The 20679-nt window shown below is 43.2% G+C and overlaps 1 protein-coding gene across 1 annotated transcript in view; it reads left to right on the top strand.

The window, feature by feature from the left end:
- Positions 1 to 20679, top strand: part of LOC122791839 (PH and SEC7 domain-containing protein 3-like) — a 2374133-nt gene that overhangs the window by 1802222 nt on the left and 551232 nt on the right. Inside the window, exon 7 of the mRNA XM_044059799.1 lies at positions 4438 to 4518. Within this exon, the coding sequence (XP_043915734.1) occupies positions 4438 to 4518 (81 nt within the window). The remainder of the gene's footprint in view (positions 1 to 4437; positions 4519 to 20679) is intronic.

The following is a 20679-nucleotide window of genomic DNA, read 5'->3' as shown; positions in this document are numbered from 1 at the left end:
GTTTTTCTCCCTGAGGAGAAAGCAACCTGTCTCAGGGCATTCATGGAGGCTCTTCTGCCTTTGCCTTCCATCACGGCCAGGGAGTTTCTGAGACTGCTGGGGTTTATGGCCTCCACTATTCCCATGCTGCCCTTTGCAAAACTACTCATGAGAAAGTTCCAGTGGTTTCTCAAGACAGTTTGGTCCCAACATGCTCATCCTTTAGATGTCATGATTCCCCTTCTGCCCTGCTTGAAAGCAGAGTTAGGTTGGTGGATGCAGCAACTCAATCAGAACCCTGGCCTTCCTCTACAGGTACCCCAACCAGCTCAGCATCTCTTCAGAGGCGCTCAGACTTGGGGTGGGAAGCAACCTTTGCTTCCAGGAAAGTGCAGAGCCTTTGGTCCCCTTCTCAAAGGAAAGAACATATCAACATCAGGGAAATGTACCTTACAAGACACCTGCAACAGCTGGAAAGACCACACAAGTACCTCACCAAGAGGATCACTGGCCACAAATAGATGCCCTATGCAGCTCGACTGAAGAAACTCCAGCTGTACTCGGTTGCATATCGCCTACTCAGAGGCGATCTCTGCCTGACATACAAGGCCATGTCCAACCCAGAATTGATGGACATGCTCCACCTAAAGAAAACCATATCCCCTCGAGCCACACGCTCTAGGGATCTAAACCTCACCACAACAATAAATAGGACATGCTGGAGGGATAGATTCCTGTCCCAGAGACTTCCCATGCTTTGGAACAAGATTCCAATCCACATTAGGCAGAGCTCCTCGCTAACACTCTTCAAGAGAAACCTTGACGAGTGGATGGGAAACAGAAAGTTTACCCCGGGGATCACTCCAATGGCTCTGCTGGGCAGAGGCACAGGAAACTAATCTAAGGGGGCGGCGAAAGCCCAACACATTCTGGCTAGGCTTATAAATGCCTTTAGGCAGATAGCCTAGTACCTACCTCTGAACCTGTGAACCAAAATGAGGTCTTTACTTTTAGCCTTACAGATGTTTCACCCTCTGTTCTTGCCAGGACCCCTAAAGATCCTCACAAATGATACCATGGTCCCTTAATACATAAAGAAGTAGGGGGACACAAAATCTTTATCTCCTCTGTCATTTGGCCATCAAGGCTTTGGAATTGTCTGCCTTATACAAGGTACCTCTGCATGCTGTGTACCTTCCTTCAGCTCAGAACTTGGTGGCAGACACATTAAGCAGGTCCATGACACAATCTCATGAGTGGATGCTCCACAAGGATGTGTTCCTGGGCCTTGTTCACCAGTGGGGTACTCCAGAACTGGACCTGTTTGCCTCCTGTATGAACACACAACTTCCTCGCTTCTGTGCCAGGGTCCTTCATCCTCAAGTGTGGAGAGTAGATGCCCTCTCATTCTCATGGAAAGGGAGGTTCTTCTATGCATTCCTCCTTCCCCTTAATTCAGAAAGTCCTGTTGAAAATTTTACAGGACAAACCAAAAATCTTGTTAGTGACACCCTTTTGGCCAAGACAGCACTGGTTCCCTCTTCTTCTGCAGTTAGCCAAGGGTCATCACTACAAGTTACCTCACCAACTGGACCTTCTCACTCAGGACAAGGGATCATTGATCCACCCACATTTGCTAACTGTACAGCTGACCCTGTGGGTGATGAACTTTTGATCCCATTCAGGCACCTATTCTCTAAGGACGTGCTAAGTGATTTGCAGGAGGCCAGGAAACCCACTACTAGAAAATCTTATATTTCCAAGCGGATAAGATTTTCCATTTGGTGCCAAAAAATGAAAGTGGATCCCTTTGGTGTGGACATTCCACTAGTGCTTTCCTACCTGTGTGAGTTACTCAACAGTGGCCTTTCTTACTCCTCATTTAATGTCCATTGTTTGGCCTTGTCTGCCTGCTTGCCTTTGATCCCTCCTCTAGCTTCCAGACTAGAAGTTAAACTTATTCTAAAGGGTGTCCTACAAGTAAGACCTAGCAGGAAACCAGTTCCTCCTCCCTGGGATCTCAGTTATGTACTGGGAAAACCTACCCAGGTCCCTTTTGGACCAGCAGCTTCTGCTTCCCAAAAGTTTTGCACATGAAAAACACTACTTCTGGTAGCCTTAACCTCTACCAGAAGGGTTTCTGAAATTCAGGCATTAATGGCTTTGCCTCCTATTCTGGTCTTCCACAAGGACAGTGTATCCTTGAGAACTAACCATTTCTTCATGCCAGAAGTGGTGAACGAATTGTCACTTAATCAACCCATCCAATTGCCTACCTTCTTTCCTTCATCTCAGTCATCAAGTGAGAGGATTTTACACACCTTAGACAAGCACAGACAATTCAGATTTTACCTTGACAAAACAAAGTCGATCAGGACGTCTGACCAACTTTTTGTGTCATTTCATCCCAGGGCTCTGGGTTTTCTTGTGTCAAAACAAACTATTTCCACACAGATTTCTAAGGCTATTGTGTTTTGCTATGAATTCCATGGAAAGTCTTTATCAGCATCTCTCAAGGCACATTTCATTAGGTCACTTGCATCCTCAGTGGCCTTTTTCAAGAGCCTAGATGCCCATTCCATCTTGGAAGCAGCCACCTGGTCATCTTTTCACACCTTCACAAAATATTACAAATTGGACAGTGTTTTCAGATCCAGAGCAGAATTTGCTAGGGCAGTTCTACATGGATTTTTGGAAAATACTTCCTCTTAGTTTCCCCTTCTCTGTCCTCTTCCCTGGGTTCCCTTTTCAGCTCTGGCACTCTCCCACAAAGAATACTGCAACGTTGAATAGAAGGACATATAATAGCTGTGTAAAATCTTACCGTAACCACAGATGTCCTCCTCTTTTATGTTGCACTGTTCTATCCATCCCACCATCCCCCTGCAGCTTGCTCTTTCCTAGGATGATCCACCTAGGCTCCACAGGGGTTTTCCTCATGGGGCTTTCTTATTCTGAAGATGGTACGTGTGGACATCCCTTTTATGGCTGACATTGTCTGTGCCTACGTGCAACCTCCCATGTACAGGCAGTGGCTCTAAGCTCTTGTATACAGACCGGATGTCAGGTCATTTGGGAGGAATACATCCATATGTAAAGAATACTGCAACATAGAAGAGAAGGACATCTATGGTTATAGTAAGATTTTACACAACTGTTCTTTCTTTTCCTTTGCAGCATATTTAGACAACTTGAAGAAATGTTGGCACATGAAAATTTAACTTCCAGGCTGTTAGCATGAGTTTTTTTATGACTGTAATCCTTCAAAAGGTCTTTATATTGAAAAGGAGGTCACAAAATCATACATGGCCAAGAGGGCCGGATTGTTTGTTTGTTTGTTTGTTGCAGGAAGCATGGTGTACAGTGCAACAGCTTCTGGCCTTACTCCACATGACAAGCCTGTTCAACAAGTTATTTTATGCTTCAGTCAAGGACACCTTTGTGCCATCTCTGCTTCTTTTCCCCTGGAACCTCTGTTGGTATCTATTCCTTTAGTCAAGCAATTTCTTAAAGACATCCTCTGTTTGAGGCTGCCAAAGAAACCTCTGACACCCCCTTTGGTATTTGCACTTTGTTAAAAAGATTGACTGTTTTTCTCTTTGAACAAGGTAACTCGATTGAAATATTTATCCTGGAAAGCTCTCTTCCTGGTAGCTGTTATGTTATCCAGGAGAATTTCAGAACTGCAGGCCTTAATGTGTAGTGAGGCTTGCAGTCTTCCACAAGGGCATGGTAGCCATCAGGACCAATTCCTCTTTTTTGCCCAAAGTGGTTTTGGAGTTGATTTTAAAGCAAACCATTCGGCTTCCATTATTTCCTAATCCTCAGAAAGAAGGGGAGAAACTTGTGCACCTGATGGATGTGCATGGCCCACTGAGATATTTTATCAACAGGACAAAGTAATTCAAGCAAGCACATCACCTGTTTTTCTCTTTCATGATGTGGAAACCTGACAGACTATTATCCAAACAAACAAACAAACCCTTTCTAAGCGGTTTGCTTGTCGCATGTTTTCATGTGCTGACCAGCTTGGAAGAGTTCTGCAACAGCAAATGGCAAATTCTACAAGTGCAGCAGCTACTACAACTGCTTTTTGTGGAAATTTTCTATTCAGAGTGTGTGCCGTGGGCTTCTCTCCCCTTTGTAGTGTACATCCTGTTGACAGCCATTGCACTGGGAAACTCCATTCCTGTGCAGAGAATATCCACATCTGTGGAGGTCAGACCAGATTGTCAGATTCCTCTTGTGGCATAATACAATTCCCACTCTTTATAATACTGCAGTACTTTTTTATTATGATTGATCATTTGGTGTTATGTTGAGTATATTTCACAACTTGCACTTTCTCATACTAACCACACTGTGCGTGAATGTTACCTATTTTTGAGAGTAAGATGTATATTTGAGTGAATAGGCAACAGTGTTTCCTGTAGTACTAAACTGTGTTTTCTTTTACAGCAATGAGTTCAGTAAGCTAGTTGCTGAAGAATACCTCAAACATTTCGACTTTGCAGGAATGACAGTGGACCAGTCCCTTAGGTATGTACAAAAAATTCTAAATATTTTTGACACATGATCAAATGCAGGCGGTGTAAGTACAGTTCTTAGTGTGGTTTGCTTGCAGTCTTCATACAGTGAAGAGCAGACTGAGGAAAGCAAAGCTTAATGGTTTCCAATCTGTTGTGCCATTACAGGATGGAACAGAAGTTTATTTAATATTGGTAACAAGAGATTCTCCCCAAGTCTTAAAATGAAATTTCAGGAAACAGTAGGGATCATAAAAAGTTGTAATTTGCTTAAGATGAAGCATATATAAATGGAAACTGATGACATTTGGATTAAGTTCTCACCTCCAAGTTTGCAGTATATGTGCATTGTAGTGTCTGTGATTGCATTTATTTGTGCAGTGAGGTAGTGTGTGAGACAAGATTATCAATTTGCCAGCCATGTCTCATGGCTGTTTAATGCATTAGGGTACTTTTAGGTACTTTAGGTTGCTAGTTTGTTAGGCTAATGTCTGTGGAGTCTTCCTCACTCAAGTTCTAGTTCTTGTGTTTCTAGCCCATCATATTGCCTTTTATGTGACAGAAACATTAGATAATGGTCTCTTCTTCTCTGTTGAGAAAGCTAGATAGCAGTGACTTTATTTTATGTACGCCAAAGATGTAAGATATGATGGATGTTTGTAAGGGCGCTGAAAAACACGCTCATGTGGAGCGGCAGAATCTAGAAAAGAGTGATTGTCATTCCTGGATATGGTTAAAATAATAGGTGATAGTGAATAAAATGCCATTTCGTAATACAGAGCCTATGATTCTGTGTGTTTTTCTGTGGCTTGTAAGCTTCTAGAACTTTTCTTTTTCTGTTCTTTACAGGTCAGTATTTAAAGGAGTTCTTTGGTGAGACAAATTCTCAGATCCTTTCATGTGAAAACAACACAAGCTCCTGTGTGCTTTAGGGAATTATCAAAGGAAGTTTTTTTTTTTTTTTTGAAAAAATGCTTGCAAATATTAATTCAGGGCACACTGGTTACGTGCTACTTTCAAGTCAGTATAATTTTATGTATACTTTATGATGGGCAAAATGTGCCTGCTTTGTTATATTTGTGCAGTGCTTTGCATTCTAGTTAGATGGCCATTTGGAACTGAAAGGGGTTATGTGAGTGCTAAGTATAAGGAGATTGGTTTTAGGAACATTTTATGTGCGGAAGGGGCATTTTAGTGCCCTGAAACCCCTTAAAGTCCAATGACTTGGTCTGAATGCAAAACTCCTATATTTTTTAATTACAGCATTAATTTATTGATTGTTGTCAGTGTTAGAAACAAAATATCTGTAGTAATAAACAGAAATCAATAATCACTGTGAATGAGACAGAAAATCACAGGTAAAAATCACTGTAACTATCTGATAAACAAGTTATCTAATGAAAAACATTTAAGTATATTTAAGTATAGTTCTTAAATCTCAGGCAGGGCACATTCACTGGCATGCTTATGTACTGTTGTTATTGTACAGTATAGTATTTTTATGGTTTTCAGGTTGCTGACATTTGCTGGTTGTAAAAACTGTAGAATGTCTTTATCTTCATATCTACTTTTTCATTTTTTAATAGTGTGTGATTGTCATGGGGTGATGATGTCAATTAACATGATGAGGTGCTAAAACAGTAATGTACTTTTTTGCTTGGAACAATCATGGCAATTTCACGAAACTGTTGACTTTATGTGTACTCCAAAACATCTAACTGATGGCTATACTGTTATCAGTAAAATTAAGTGTCTTATAATTAAAGCAAAAAATGCAGCATGCTAGGAGATTGGTGTTTCTAGTGCTAAGGTGGAGGACTGACTTCACCTCCTTGTTGTTTGTGAAAAATGAAAAATGAAAACATTTAAACATTACAATGTTAAGCAACAGCAATAAACAATCCATAACTTCAGATTTGAATTCCTCTTTTATGAAGGTACTGAATAAACTTTTGTTTCTTTACAGTTTTTCAGTTTATCACTCCTTTTGGAAGGATCTTGTTGTCACCTTGATGCTAAATAGCCTTTAGTGAATTGAGTTTTATGACACCATCTCCCTGTTTGGAGACAGACTAGGAGTTAATTACTAGTTCTTCAATTCAGTTTATTTGGACTTTGTTTTATTAGTGCTCTTTCTGTTTCTTATTTTAGTTTGGAATGTAAAAAAAAAATACTTGTGTTACATCAGGCTAGCTTTTAGTTGTACGTTAGTCTCATTGCTATGTATGAGGTTGTCAGTCATGATTTGTGATCCTTTGTGCTTTTTATGCATATATTAGTTTTCTATGGGTTGCAGCCATTATTGAAAAGTTAATCTGATGAAGTCCAGTAGGTGGATGAAAGTGCTTATAATGAATTTACTAAGTTATTCCAGCGACTAAGCCTGTTTGAGTTTGTTTCTTCAGTCATAATCATACTTTGGCTTAGGAGTGGGGTCGATTCCTGTCATGGTATTAGAAACCCAAAGGACTTGGAGAAATTGAACCGTCAAGAACACTACTGCATTTCAATAAAAAGGGCTAACTGGCTGCCTGTAGAGCAAAGGGTCAGATGCCTGCTAGAGACCTCTTTATACTGTTGCACAAGCATGCTGACAACTACATCCTCAGATGACAGTCCATTTCCGGATCGACTCTACAAACTCCAAGAATAAAGCTGCAATGCATAAACCATAGCTTCTGCCTGCTAGCGCACAGTCTGTGTCAGGACCCCCCCCCAGTTTAAAGGGTCTCCCCAACATAAATTAATTCAGACCCTAATTTAAGGCCTATCTAGTAATGCAGAGCCATTGCAAGCACACTTCTTCAGGCAATATCTCTTAATCTCCCTCCTCCCAGACCCTTCACTTGTTTAGCTGCTAATCTTGTCTATTTATCTACACAGGATATGGCCACAACTTGTTTATATATACATAGTGACTGCAGCTGTTGCATATTTCCTCGTAGGTCATTTATTTTATTTTTTTCTGTTTTATATACACTGTCATCATTTTGTAACATAAACCGTATCTGTTGAAGCTGAAATATTGTACATCAACTGCTTGTGCATCCCATGTTTCTTGTATCTTTCCATTATGTAACCTAATTATTAGTTGTCTCCATATGACCTGGGCTGCGCCTAAAATTAGTCAAATCTGATGTCATTTTCCTTCATTCTTCAATGGATGGGTATTGGATCCGACTTCGGATCAGACTTGGCCTCTTTTCATCTAGACTCTGGATTGGACTCTTGAGCTCCTCCCTCACCCATAATGCCCCTTGCCACTACTTTACCTTAGATCTTATTTGCTGCCAAATGGTTCAGAAGTGGATCAAGCTCACTCGAGTTGTGGGATAATTATCTTGCATTTTTTCTATGAGTAAAGATTAGAATTTTCTTTTCCCTTACTATTTCTCTTCCCTATTTACTGTATTCCTCCATTTACCCTCTTTAGAGAGTTTTCTGCCCTTTTTTTCAGATAACTTTCTGATGTTCATCGTGTTTCACTGTTGCAGTCATTATTCTAGGGTTATCCTGCTGGCAGGCTACCCGCAGTCGGCCAGATTCCAAAGTCTAGGCCCGGCGTCGGTTGCTGTCGCCTCTTCCCTGACGTCAGTGCGCCAGGGGTATAAAAGAAGCAGCCAACGCCATTTTCTCCAGTCTTTCTTGCCACGCGGTGCCCGAAGCAAAAGCAGTTCGCAAGTGCCGGTTGGCCGATTCCTGAGATTTTCAAATCAGAATTTCAGATCCGAAGTCTTCATTAAAGCTAAGTACCCCGTTGGGGAAACTTTTTTCTTGCTCCAGACCAATGCCAGAAAAAGTTAACAATTGTATTTCTTGTGGGAAGCAAATACCTCATAAGGATTTTCACTCTTACTGTATTCCTTGCCTAGGCCCTGATCACAACGTTGCTAGCTGTCGGTTTTGTGCTAGATTTATCCAACGCACTATCAAGCGTCGGTTTGATTTTGCTTTTATTACTTTGGCTGAAGATTTAACTATATAATGCCGTCGGATCAGCCGACAACCGCAGTTTACAAAAAATGCAAGGATAAGGAAAAGGATTGGCATCCGAGGTCCAAAACCAATGACGAAGCCTCTTCTAGGCCAGTCGCCGGTTCGCCGGTTCTCAGTGAGGCGCTTTCGCAGCCCCTGGTGCCCGCTACCTCAGAGCCACAGGCCGCTTCCGACTCCCACTTGGAGCCGACTGGGCCTCTGGATGCTCAAGGTATTGGACACTCGGAAATCATTCCCTCAGATGGGTCTGGAGCCGCTGAACAGGCATCGGCTTCTGAGGGTGTCTTCAGACCTACACAACGATATATAAAGCCATCCTCAGCTTCAAAGACAAAGACTAAAGCAGCAATAAAGACAAAGAAACAAGTACAGCATTCTCCAACTCAGACTACCATGCCTAAAAAACAGATACTCAAAATGGCCGAAGACCTAATTACTTTGATCAGGGGTTCCCATCCCCCTCCTGATAAGAGGCCTAGGCAAGAGACAGAGTATGATTCTTCTGATCAGGTTTCTATTTCCTCTGATTCCTCCTCTGAATGAGATTACTCCATGCTTCCCTATGAGGATTCTGATGCTGAAGAATCCATTCCTTCAGCCTCTCCTCCTGAGGATTACTCTTTTGGGGAAACCCTGCATACCATGAGGGAACATTTCCACTGGGAGAGCCAAGATTATTCTGAATCTAAGAAAAGGCTCAGAGACTTTCTGCTACTTCCTCAGCACAGACCCCTTGCTATTCCACCTGTACTAGACATTGTGGACGATGTATTCTCAGAGTCCAGCCTGTCCCCAGACTCTCTACCCCCTGCACCTGCTAAGCCAGACAGATACTACAGGGTCCTGGATTCTCATAAATTCCTATATAAAAACCCAGCTGCTGACCGAGAAACTATATCACAAGGTCCCAAGGGGGTTAAAGCTTCCACTGCAAAAAACCTTGTCCCCTCTGATAGGGATTCCAGGGCACTAGACAGATGGGGGAAAAATGTCTACACTTCTGCTACCCTGGCTATAAGGGCCTTAAATTGTCAGTTTCATATGCTTAAATATCAGCAATATTTAATGTCACTGCTTAAACAGAAAATGTTGACAAATACTGAATGTTCAGAAAACAAGGAATTACAGGATATGTTGCATGCAGCTGAACAAGTGGGAAAGCATACTTTGCAATGTGGTTATGATTCACTGGAGGCCTCCCGCAAGGCCGCTGTTACAGGTTCTGTTATTAGAAGGCATGCTTGGTTAAAGGAACAAAATCTGCCTGATCATTTTAAAGCAAAATTATTAGATGCACCATTACAGCATGATTCTTTGTTTGGTTCTAAAGCAGAAGAGGTATTGAAAAAAATGGAGGATAAAGCAAAATCCATGCAGACAGTCAAGGATTTCTTACAGGTACAGCCACCCAGATTTAGCAGAAACTGGCCTTCTAAAAATTGGTCCTTTTCAGTGTCAGACAGACCACAAAGAGGCAGATACAGGCGTCCCAGAGGCAGAGGTCAGCCCCAAGGCTCATACAGGCCTAAACAATCGGGTGCTCCTACCTCCAAAAGTGGAGAAGACAAATCACAACCTTACAGGAAACAGTCCCAATGACTTTCCTCTACCAGATCCAAGCACTTTTCTTTTGGCAGCCCCCTTAGGGGGAAAACTAGCACTTTTTTCCACAAACTGGCAAAGGATTACACAAGACAAATGAGTCCTGAACATAGTGTCCCAAGGCTACAGGTTCCATTTCCACACTCTACCAAGGTCAACAGGTATGCCAAACCTGCCACACAATCAATGGGCAGAGGCAAAAAAAAACAAATTATAGCCTTCATGGACATGAGGGCCATTCAGCAAGTACCGCAACAAGAGCAGGGGCAAGGATTTTACTCCAGACTTTTCCTAGTACCCAGAAAGGACAAAACCTGGAGACCAATACTGGACCTGACTATACTAAATACATTTCTGGAAGTACCAAAATTCAAGATGCTAACTCTGCAGCAGCTACTGCCCATGCTGGGCAAGAAGGCTTGGCTCGTAACTTTGGACCTAAAAGAGGCATACCTGCATGTCCCAATCAGACAATCTTGTAGAAGATACCTCAGATTCATTGCTGACTCAATGCATTACCAATTCTCTGCACTGCCCTTTGGCTTATCTACTGCGCCCAGGGTCTTCACAAAATGCCTGGCACCAGTAATTGCTTTTTGCAGACAAAAAGGAATTCAGATATATCCCTTCTTGGACGACTACCTAATTCAAGCAGAGAACAAAGACATTCTTCTAAAACATCTGGCGTTTGTAAAAAGATTACTAATTGGTCTAGGGTACACAGTAAACGAAAAGAAATCAAAACTAGTGCCCTCTCAAGAGATAATATTCCTGGGTGCAAGCCTAAATACAACTGCCCAGATGGCTTATCTCACGCAAGACAAAGAAAAGCAACTGACTACTTACTTCAAGAGTTTGGCAACAAAAACCCACTTATCTGCAAGGAAAATCCTGCAGGCCTTGGGTTTCATGGCATCCTGCATTCTACTAATTCCATATGCCAGACTGCATGTGAGGAAACTACAATGGTATCTAAAAAGTGTTTGGACTCAGCATTGCCACAGCCTGGAGACAGTGATTGCACTCATCCCCTGCCTACAACAGGAGTTTCGATGGTGGACAGAAGCCTGCCACCACAACAAGGGTCTGCCATTCACTTTACCCACAGCCAGACAGACACTGACAGTGGACGCATCAGACTATGCCTGGGGAGCCCATATGGCAGGGAAATGTATTCAGGGCACATGGCCTGCAAACCAGATGCATCTTCACATCAATCAAAAAGAGATGCTAGCTGTACAAAATGCTCTGACAGCTTTCAAGGACTTGCTTCATCCAGGACAATTACTGATAAAGACAGACAACACTACGGTTATGTGGTACATCCTATCCCCTCTGCAGACAAGCAATGACCCTATGGGACTCAGCATCGGCATCTCAAGTACACTTGCAAGCACAATTCCAGCCAGGAAAAACAAACACACTGGCAGACGAACTAAGCAGAAACCTCATGGATCCCCACGAATGGAAACTGGATCCACAAGTCTTCAGCATGATAATAAGGAGGTGGGGATGCCCAGACATAGATCTATTTGCCTCCCCTCACAACTGCCAATTACAGAGATTTTGCACAAGGATTTATCACAAACAAGCATGGAAAGTGGACACCCTATCCTTCAGCTGGAAAAATCTAACAGTATATGCCTTTCCCCCACTGCCTCTCCTTCCCAGGGTACTCCTAAAGGTCAGACAAGAGAGGCCAAATATGATTCTGATTGCACCAGACTGGCCACGCCAGCACTGGTACCCAATCCTGAAGAGCTTGTCTCAAGGTTCAGCATGGATATTGCCTCAAACTTCTCAATTACTGACCCAACAAAACAGTCAGATCGTGCACAGCCAACTCAAGACCTTAAATCTGGCAGCATGGCGAATAATGTAACCATTCAGAGCACGCCACTTACAAAAGCTGTTATGGATGTTATCTTGGAGGCCAGAAGGCCCAGTACCAGAAAATCTTATGCAGAAAAATGGAAGAGATTCTCTGCTTGGAACCAGGGACAAGGCATAGACACAAGTGTACCAAATATCCCTCAGATTTTACAATACCTAACTGAGATGCTAAACAAAGGCCTTTCTTTCTCATCTATTAAGATTCATGCCTCTGCCATTTCAGCCCATTACAATACGGAACCACCTATTTTTTCTCATCCTTTACTAAGGCAGTACCTCAGAGGGGCCAAAAACATTAGTCCTCCAAGGAGAGCACCAATTCCGGCCTGGGACCTCAATTATGTTTTGGAAAAACTCACGCTACCTCCTTTCGAGCCAGCATCAACAGTAGATATAAAATTCTTATCCTGGAAAACTGCTCTACTCCTAGCAATAACCTCTGCAAGACGAGTCTCAGAGCTACAAGCACTCATGGCTGTGGAACCTTTCATCATTTTCCATCCAGACAGGGTTTCTCTATGGACGAACCCAACATTTATGCCTAAGGTGGTGTCCACTGTAGCCCTCAACCAATCCATGCACTTGCCAACCTTTTATCCTAATCCACAAAACAAGGGTGAAAAAATTCTTCATTCTTTGGACATACACAGGCAGCTAAGATTCTACTTGGACAGAACTAAAGCTTTCAGAAAGACTGAGCAACTTTTAGTGTCATATGCTGCAGGTTCACAAGGAAAGGCTATCTCAAAACAGACTATTTCTAAATGGATAGGCCATTGCATCCATTTCTGCTGTCTCCAACATGGCAAATCAGTGCCTAAGGACATTAGGCCTCTTTCCACCAGAGCAACAGCCACCTCAGCAGCCTTCCTCAGAGGAGTACCAACCAAAGATATCTTAGAGGCTGTGACTTGGAGTTCAGTGCACACCTTCACAAAGCACTACCACTTACCTCTTTATTCTAAGTCCAGAGAAGGCTTTGCCACTGCAGTTCTGCAGGGCCTCATAGCCTCTCCAAATCCTATTTAGACCAGCCACCCTACCTCAGCTTTGGGATTCAACCCAAGAGTAATGACTGCAACAGTGAAACACGATGAACATAGTACAGTTGTGTACCTACCATAAATGTAGATGTTCGAGTGTATTCACTGTTGCAGTCCAGGTTACCCACCCACCATCCCCCTTTTCTTTACTGGGGCTAATCTACACTTCTGTATCCTATACAACCTTTTTGGTGTATTTGCTTGTAGATGAAGGACATGTTATTTTTGTGCATGCATTTTTATTGGCATATTCTTTCAGCCTACCAGTTTAGGGGCACCTGTCATCTGGGGCAAGAAAAACTGAAGAAAATGGCGTCGGCTGCTTCTTTTATACCCCTGGCGCACTGACGTCAGGGAAGAGGCCACAGCAACTGACGCCGGACCTAGACTTTGGAATCTGGCCGACTGCGGGTAGCCTGCCAGCAGGATAACCCAAGAGTAATGACTGCAACAGTGAATACACTCGAACATCTACATTTATGGTAGGTACACAACTGTACTTTACCATTATGGGTAACTTTCCCTCCTCTGTACCATTTTTCCTTAGGTAGCATTATTGTTGTCATTGTTGGCAACCTCCTTTTTCTTTCCACTTTACTTGTAAAAAAAATATATATATATCTATATATATATATATATATATATATATATATATATATATATATATATATATATATCTATATATATCTGGATCTAGGACGTTTGCTCGACTGAGCAAATGGCCGAATCCATAAAACCCGAGCACATTTTAACGAAAGCGCTTTTATCGAAAAAGCGCTTTCGTTAAAGCGTGTAAAAAAAAAAAAACACTTAATTTACATTTTAGCAGAGGGGCTTTGCCCCCCTGCACCCCCACACCTCCCTACTTTAATATTCTCCCTCCGAGACCGCACTACAGTGGGGAAAAGTGAAATTTCACTTACCCACACCGTAGTACACCCTCGGCAACAGTCATACTTACGCGAAAGTGCTGCTTCGGTGAATAGCACTTTCGCATAAGTATGCCCAGCCGTTTCGATTTTGGTCGTTTGCTCACTCGAGCAAACATTCTAGATCCATGTGTATATATATATATATATATATATATATATATATAAAATATATATATATATAGATAGATATGTGTTTATGTATATATATATATATATATATATATATATATATATATATATATATAGGTTCCCTACAAAATCCCGAACGCACAGAATCCCGACACCCAAAATACCGAGAGAAAATGCCCGAAACCCCACATCACTGAAACGTTGAAAGTGCGAAATTCAAAATCCCGATGTTAAGGGATTTTGAGTTCGTGCTTTTGGTGTTGCGGTTCAGGTAAGTATGTGTGTATAAGTGTGTTTGTGAGGGGCTTTAGTGTGTGTAAGTGTGTGTTGTGACTGTGGTGTGTGTGTGTGTGTGTGTGTGTGTGTGTGTGTGTGTGTGTGTGTGTGTGTGTGTGAGGGACTGTAATGTGTGGGTGTGAGTTTGCCTTGTGTATATGTTTGTGCGATCTTGGCGTTAGAATAATAAGGTAGGGAGTGTGGGGGCACAGCCCCCCACATGGGGGTTGCAGGCCCCCCTGCTTATCTTTAGTGTAGGGTGGTTTGTTTGGTTATGTGGGTAGGGTGTGTGTATGTTTGTGTGTGTGTTGTATGTATGTATGTATTAGTTTCACGATTTTGAATTTCGCACTTTCAACGTTTCGGTAATGTGGGGTTTCAGGCATTTTGTTTCGGTATTTTGATCATCGGGATTCTGTGCGTTCGGGATTTAGTAGTGAACCCATATTATATATATATATATATATATATATATATATATATATATATATATATATATAAATATATATGTGTATATAATATATATAAATATATATATATATATATATATATATATATATATATATATATATATATATATATATATATATATATAGTTAAGCTCAACACGGTCTTCTTTCCCTGCTGATTCTGTCAAGCCCATTCCCTTGGCTGTGGTTTTGCTAGATAGTAAGTAGGGACAGTGGGAATTTCGTTCATCCATTCATATATGTCACTAATTAGATGATGAGGCATTTGGCTACCTTAAGAGAGTCATAGTTACTCCCGCCTTTACCTGCGCTTCATTGACCTTCTTCACTTTGTGATTCAGAGCACTGGGCAGGAATCACATTGTGTCAACACCCGTCTCGGGCCTTTGCCATGCTTTGTTTTAATTAAACAGTCGGATTCCCCTAGTCTGTATATTTATTAATTATTAATATTATGTTATATTTATTTTAATTTATATATGTATTTTATATAGATATATATACCTATTCTCCATCAGTCAGACAATATTCTAGCTCCACCCAAGTATTGACAATTTTGTAGTAAGGGTATTCCAGTGGATGCCATGGTTGTTGTGGCAGCCACCAAAAAGGAGCTAGCTGAATAGAGCTCATCAGTCCATCCCCCAGCAGAGAGAGTCTAGGGCTTTGGACAAGTTTAGGAAGCACATGTATGTGTCACTGACCTTTGCTTTATGGTCAGTGAATTATTTTCCACACTTTACTAGCTTACAGAAGGACTTAATGAAGAAACTGTCTAATTCTACCCCTGGGTCCATGTCAGCAGAAGAACAAAATGTTTTTTCTTCTCAACTGGCCACCCTACAGTCCATTTCCAATGTGTCACAGGCTGCGGGTTCAGCCATAGCCAGAAGGAGACATGCATTTGTGTGATTTTGTAGAGCCTTTCAAGTCTTATTTCATCAGTGCATCCTTTGATGGCTCTTCCTTGTTTGGGCCTGCTGTTAAGGACACACTCTCCTGAAGTGAACAGGATGGAAAGACCTTATCTGCCATGGGAATCTATTTTTCTACCCCGCAAAAATCCTTCTCCAGAAATCACCATGGTGGGAAAAAATATGGTTCCAAAAATCCCAAGGTCCTTTCTAGGATTCATGAGGGGAAATTTCCCCTAGAGGCATAGAAGGAAATAATAATGGAAGAAACTTCCCATGAGGCAGAGGGGGGTCCGCAAAACCAAGGGTTCCGAGATTGCTTTTTAGATAGGCCCTTTTTAGCACTCCTGAGGAGCTGTCTGACTGCTCTGCTTTGGAGGCAGCTGGTGGGTGCTTATCTTTGCACCCAGATGCCTAGGCAGCCATCACAAAAGATTCTTGGGTGCAAAGGATCATATCCAGAGGTTATTTTATTCCCTTTTCACAAACACTACCTACCCAACAAAAACGTCTCCCCAGTGTACCACCCAGTCAGAAGGAGTTAGCAGCAGTAGAAATTCAAAAGCTGTTGAACGAAAGAGTCATCCAGGAGGTCCCACCAGACCAAACAGGATCCAGAATTTACTCAAGGTTCTTTTTAGTGGCAGAGAAAACAGTGGACCTGAGACCAATTCTAGATCTCAGTCAAATGAATCAGTTTGTAAAGAACTCCAAGATGTCCTTCTATTCATATGCTGCAGTATTTATAACATGAGGGAGTCTGCCTGTGGCTGACTCATACATCTGGCCAGTATACCAAAGTCTAAAAGCTACTGCAAGGTAAGTGCAAAGGTGCACATCACTCAGCGTACGTTTGCTATAAACAGATGTCAGGTATAAATTGGATGTCAGTACATATCTACCTCAGAACTTTTCTGCCGACTGCCCGACTGCCAGCTGCGGTAGTTCCTCACCAGAGAACTCGCTTTTGTGCTTCAGATAAGTACCCTGCAGGGTTTTTTCTTTACTTTTGACTACTGTGTTGTTTATTTCTTGTGAGCACGTCAGCTAAGAAGGGCAAGTGTCAGTGTGGAAGGCAGATTGCACGTAAAGACTCTCACAAACTTTGCTTATTTTGCTTAGGCCCAGACCACGATCACACATCCTGTGATATCTGCAGGGCTTTTGTTCCTAAAACCCTCCATAGCCAGCTAGCATCCCTTAAGTTATATTTGGAGAATCAGTGCCTTAAGCGCTTAGCTTGAGACTGGAACCCATGTCGGGCCCTTCAGAAGAGCCGCAACTCAGGAAGGCTAAGAAGCCTCGGCCTGATCCTGCAGCTGCTCCTTCTACTCCGGGGATCCCTCCCAAGGCTAATGAAGGCCCAGAGGCCACTTCAGAATCTGCAGAGCCACCTTCCATGATTATCTCGGTGGAAGCTATCAAGGAACCTGTAGGCACATCCCAGAGGAATTTGCAGGCATCCGATTTGGGTGCCAGTGGGCGGGAACCACGGCTGGTTATCTCTGAAGGCCTTAGCAAAGTGATGCAGATTGTGGTTCATGAGGGTGTTCTTATGGACATCATGGAATGCTGCCTGACATCAGGCCCTTCTTCTTTTCATTGCTTGGCTCCGGAGGCTCCAAAGAAGAAGAAGCTAAAAACTAAACATATTTCCCAGCTCCTCAGGACCAGACTTTGGCACAAACTCCTGACTGGCAGGCCTTTACCCAAGGCCTCTTTAATGCCTTCATAGCCCTCTGCCAGACATCAGCCCCTTCTTTCCAGCACAGGCCCTTTCTCCTTCTACCCTTTTGAAAATACCTGCAGAGGATGTCTCTTCTGAAGAGGAAGTTTCATCAGAGGATGAATCTTTTGCCTATTCTACTCAAATTGTCTCTCCTCTGGGTTATGCCTCCCCAGAGGAGGAATCTAATGGTACGGATTCCCTGGGAGGATATTTCCTTTGGAGAGACCACTTTGAAGATGAAGGACTTCTTTAAGTGGGATTGCTGCCAGGTTTCTGAGATTCAAAAGAGATACTATGATCTCCTACAGATGGAATCCGCTAAACCTTCAGCCATCCTTCTAGTCCTGCCGGCCTTCTTGTATGCTTTCACAGCAGCTTCCAAGTGCCCAGATTCCCAGCCACTAAGCATTCTAATAGATTTTACAGGGTGCCTGAGGATGCCAAATTCCTTTTTAAGGCACCCTTGGCTGACCCAGCTACTATATCAGTGGCAGCAGATAAAGCTTCCAAACTTTTACCCTCCATCTCCCTGTTTCCCTCTGATAAAAAAATCAAGGTTATGGAGAGGCTAGGGGAAAAAGTGTATACTTCGGCATCCTTGGTCGTTAGAGCAATGAATTATCAAACTCACATGGTCAAATATTCCCTGGCTGTTTTGGTGGATGCAGTGAAACTCCTGTCAGAGCTTCCAGTTTCTCCCAACAAAACCAAGCTTTCTAGCATTCTTAATTCCTGCTTCCAGGTTACTAGGCACTCCATAAAATGCAGTTATGATGCAGTGTAGGCTTCAGCTAGGGCTATAGCTACGGGGTCTGTCCTGAGAAGGTATTCATGGCTTAGACTATGACCCTTACCAGATAATTTCAAAGATCCGCGGTGGTGGTGCTTCGGTAGCGTTGTCGCCTCACAGTAAGACGCTGTCCGGTTTGATTCTCAGCTAGAGCGTGATCTGCGTGGAGACATGTGTGAATGGGCGTCCCTACGTTGAAGGTTGTGCATCAGGGCTGGTAACTCGGCACGTAAAAATCAACTACTAGTCATTAGCGGACCGGAGGCCTGCTGTGGCGACCTCTAACCGGGAAAAGCCGAAAGACACAAACAAACAAACCAGATAATTTCAAAGCCAAGCTCATGGATGCTGCTTTGGACAACAAGACCTTATTTGGCACTGCAGCTGCTGAGCTATTTAAAACTCTTTTGGAAAAGGGGAAGGAACTCCAGGATTTAAAACACGTTTGTCTCTTCTGTTCTCTGCTTCCAGAGAAAGTATCCAGCCAGAATCACCTTTGTTATGAAGGCAACTAAATCTCTTCCACCAAAAGGTAAAAGGGATGCTAGGAGACAGGTTTCTTCTAAGTCTGCTTCCTCCACACCCTCTCAGAAACAAACTTTTCAGGACAAACCTGGTAGCCTGTGACTACCAGGACTCAGATCCCCCCCTTTCTCTTCGCCTCTCTCTTTCCCTCCCAGCTTGGAAACAGATAACCCAGGACTCTTGGATCCTGTCCATCATCGACCAAGATTACTTCATGGTTTGAGAAATCCAAGGTTACTTCATGGTTTGAGAAACCCATCCTACCTTCAAGAAATCCCACAACCCCCACAGGACAAAACAGAGTTCTTCTCACTAGTCTTCTCCTCTCTTCTTTCTCAGGGAGCTATGCATGAGGTGCCACCCAGTCAAAGGAGAAAAGAATTTTACTCCAGGATGATGTTCATCGTGCATACAGCTGCAGTCATAACAGATGGGTTCTCCTGCCGTCAGGCGGGTCCTCGGTCGGCCGAATTCCAAAGTCTAGGTCCGGCGTCGGTTGTCGTCGCTTCTTCCCTGACGTCAGTGCGACAGGGGTATAAAAGAACCAGCCGACACCATGTTCTTCAGTCTTTCTTGCCGCGCGGTGCCCGAAGCAGAAGCAGTTCGCAAGTGCCGGTCGGCCAGCTCCTGAGATTACGAAAAATTTGGAAACCGAAGTCTTCTTAAAAGCTAAGTACCCCGTTGGGGAAACTTTTCTTGCCTCAGACCGATGTCAGTCAAAGTTAATAATTGTATTTCTTGTAGGAAGCAAATACCGCATAAGGATTTCCATTCCCTCTGTATACCTTGTTTAGGCCCAGACCACGACGTCTCGGTCTGTCACTGTTGTGCTACATTCAACAAACGCACTATTAAGCGTCGGGCGGAGTTCGCCCAGCATTTTTTTGGGAAAGCATTTAATTATACCATGTCATCGGATACTCCGACACCGGTTTGTCTAAAAAACGCAAAGACAAGGACCGACACTCGAGGTCCGCAGCCTCTACCGACACCACGCCAAAGCCGACTACACGTGGTCTGGTTCTCAGTGAGCGCCTACGCAGCCCCTGACTACCGACGACACTTCTTTGGCGGTGTCTCCTGTACCCGAGGTCGCAGGCTCCTCGGCCCACACCCCGACTACAGATACCAAAGCCACTCTTGGCGTTGAAACACAGAATGTGGACAGGTCCACCTCCACTCAAGGTGTCTTCAGACCTTCCTCTTCTTTCTCCATCAAGGCTTTCACCAAGTCTAAAGCAACCATGCACCCTAAGAGACCAGTTACACAGGGCCCATCTCCAGGCCCCATGCCTAAGAGACAGATGCTTAAAATGGCTGAGGATTTAATTACTCTAATCAGAGGTTCTCAGCCACCTCCGGACAAAAGGCCCAGAGTGGAGGAAGATTCCCCTCCTCTGATCACGGGTCCATTATTTCAGAACACTCTCTTGATCAGGAACAGGCTTACTCCCCTTTTGAAGACTCTGATGCAGAGGAGTCTATTCCTTCTGTATCCCCCCCTGAGGATTTCTCATTTGGGGAAACTTTGCATACCTTAAGGGAACACTTCCACTGGGAAGGCCAGGATTATTCAGATTCCAAGAAAAGGCTCAGGGAATTTCTTTTGTTACCCCAGCACAGGCCTCTGGCTATACCTCCTGTCTTGGACATCCTAGATGATGTTTACTCGGAGGCCTGCCTTAACCCAGACTCTCTACCTCCAGCTCCAGTTAAGCCTGACAGGTACTACAAGGCTCCTGACTCACACCAATTTCTTTACAAAAGCCATGCTGCTGACCTAGAAACCATCTCACAGGGACCCAAGGGAGTTAAGGCTTCCATTGCCAAAAATCCATTGCCTTCCAAGAGAGATTCCAGATCCTTAGAAAGGTG

The sequence above is a fragment of the Protopterus annectens genome, chromosome 17.part0, assembly GCF_019279795.1.
Source record: "Protopterus annectens isolate FY-2018-M chromosome 17.part0, PAN1.0, whole genome shotgun sequence".
Classification (NCBI taxonomy): domain Eukaryota; kingdom Metazoa; phylum Chordata; order Ceratodontiformes; family Protopteridae; genus Protopterus; species Protopterus annectens.
The sequence above is the reverse complement of the archived record's forward strand: the minus strand, read 5'-3'. Positions and strand labels throughout refer to the sequence as shown.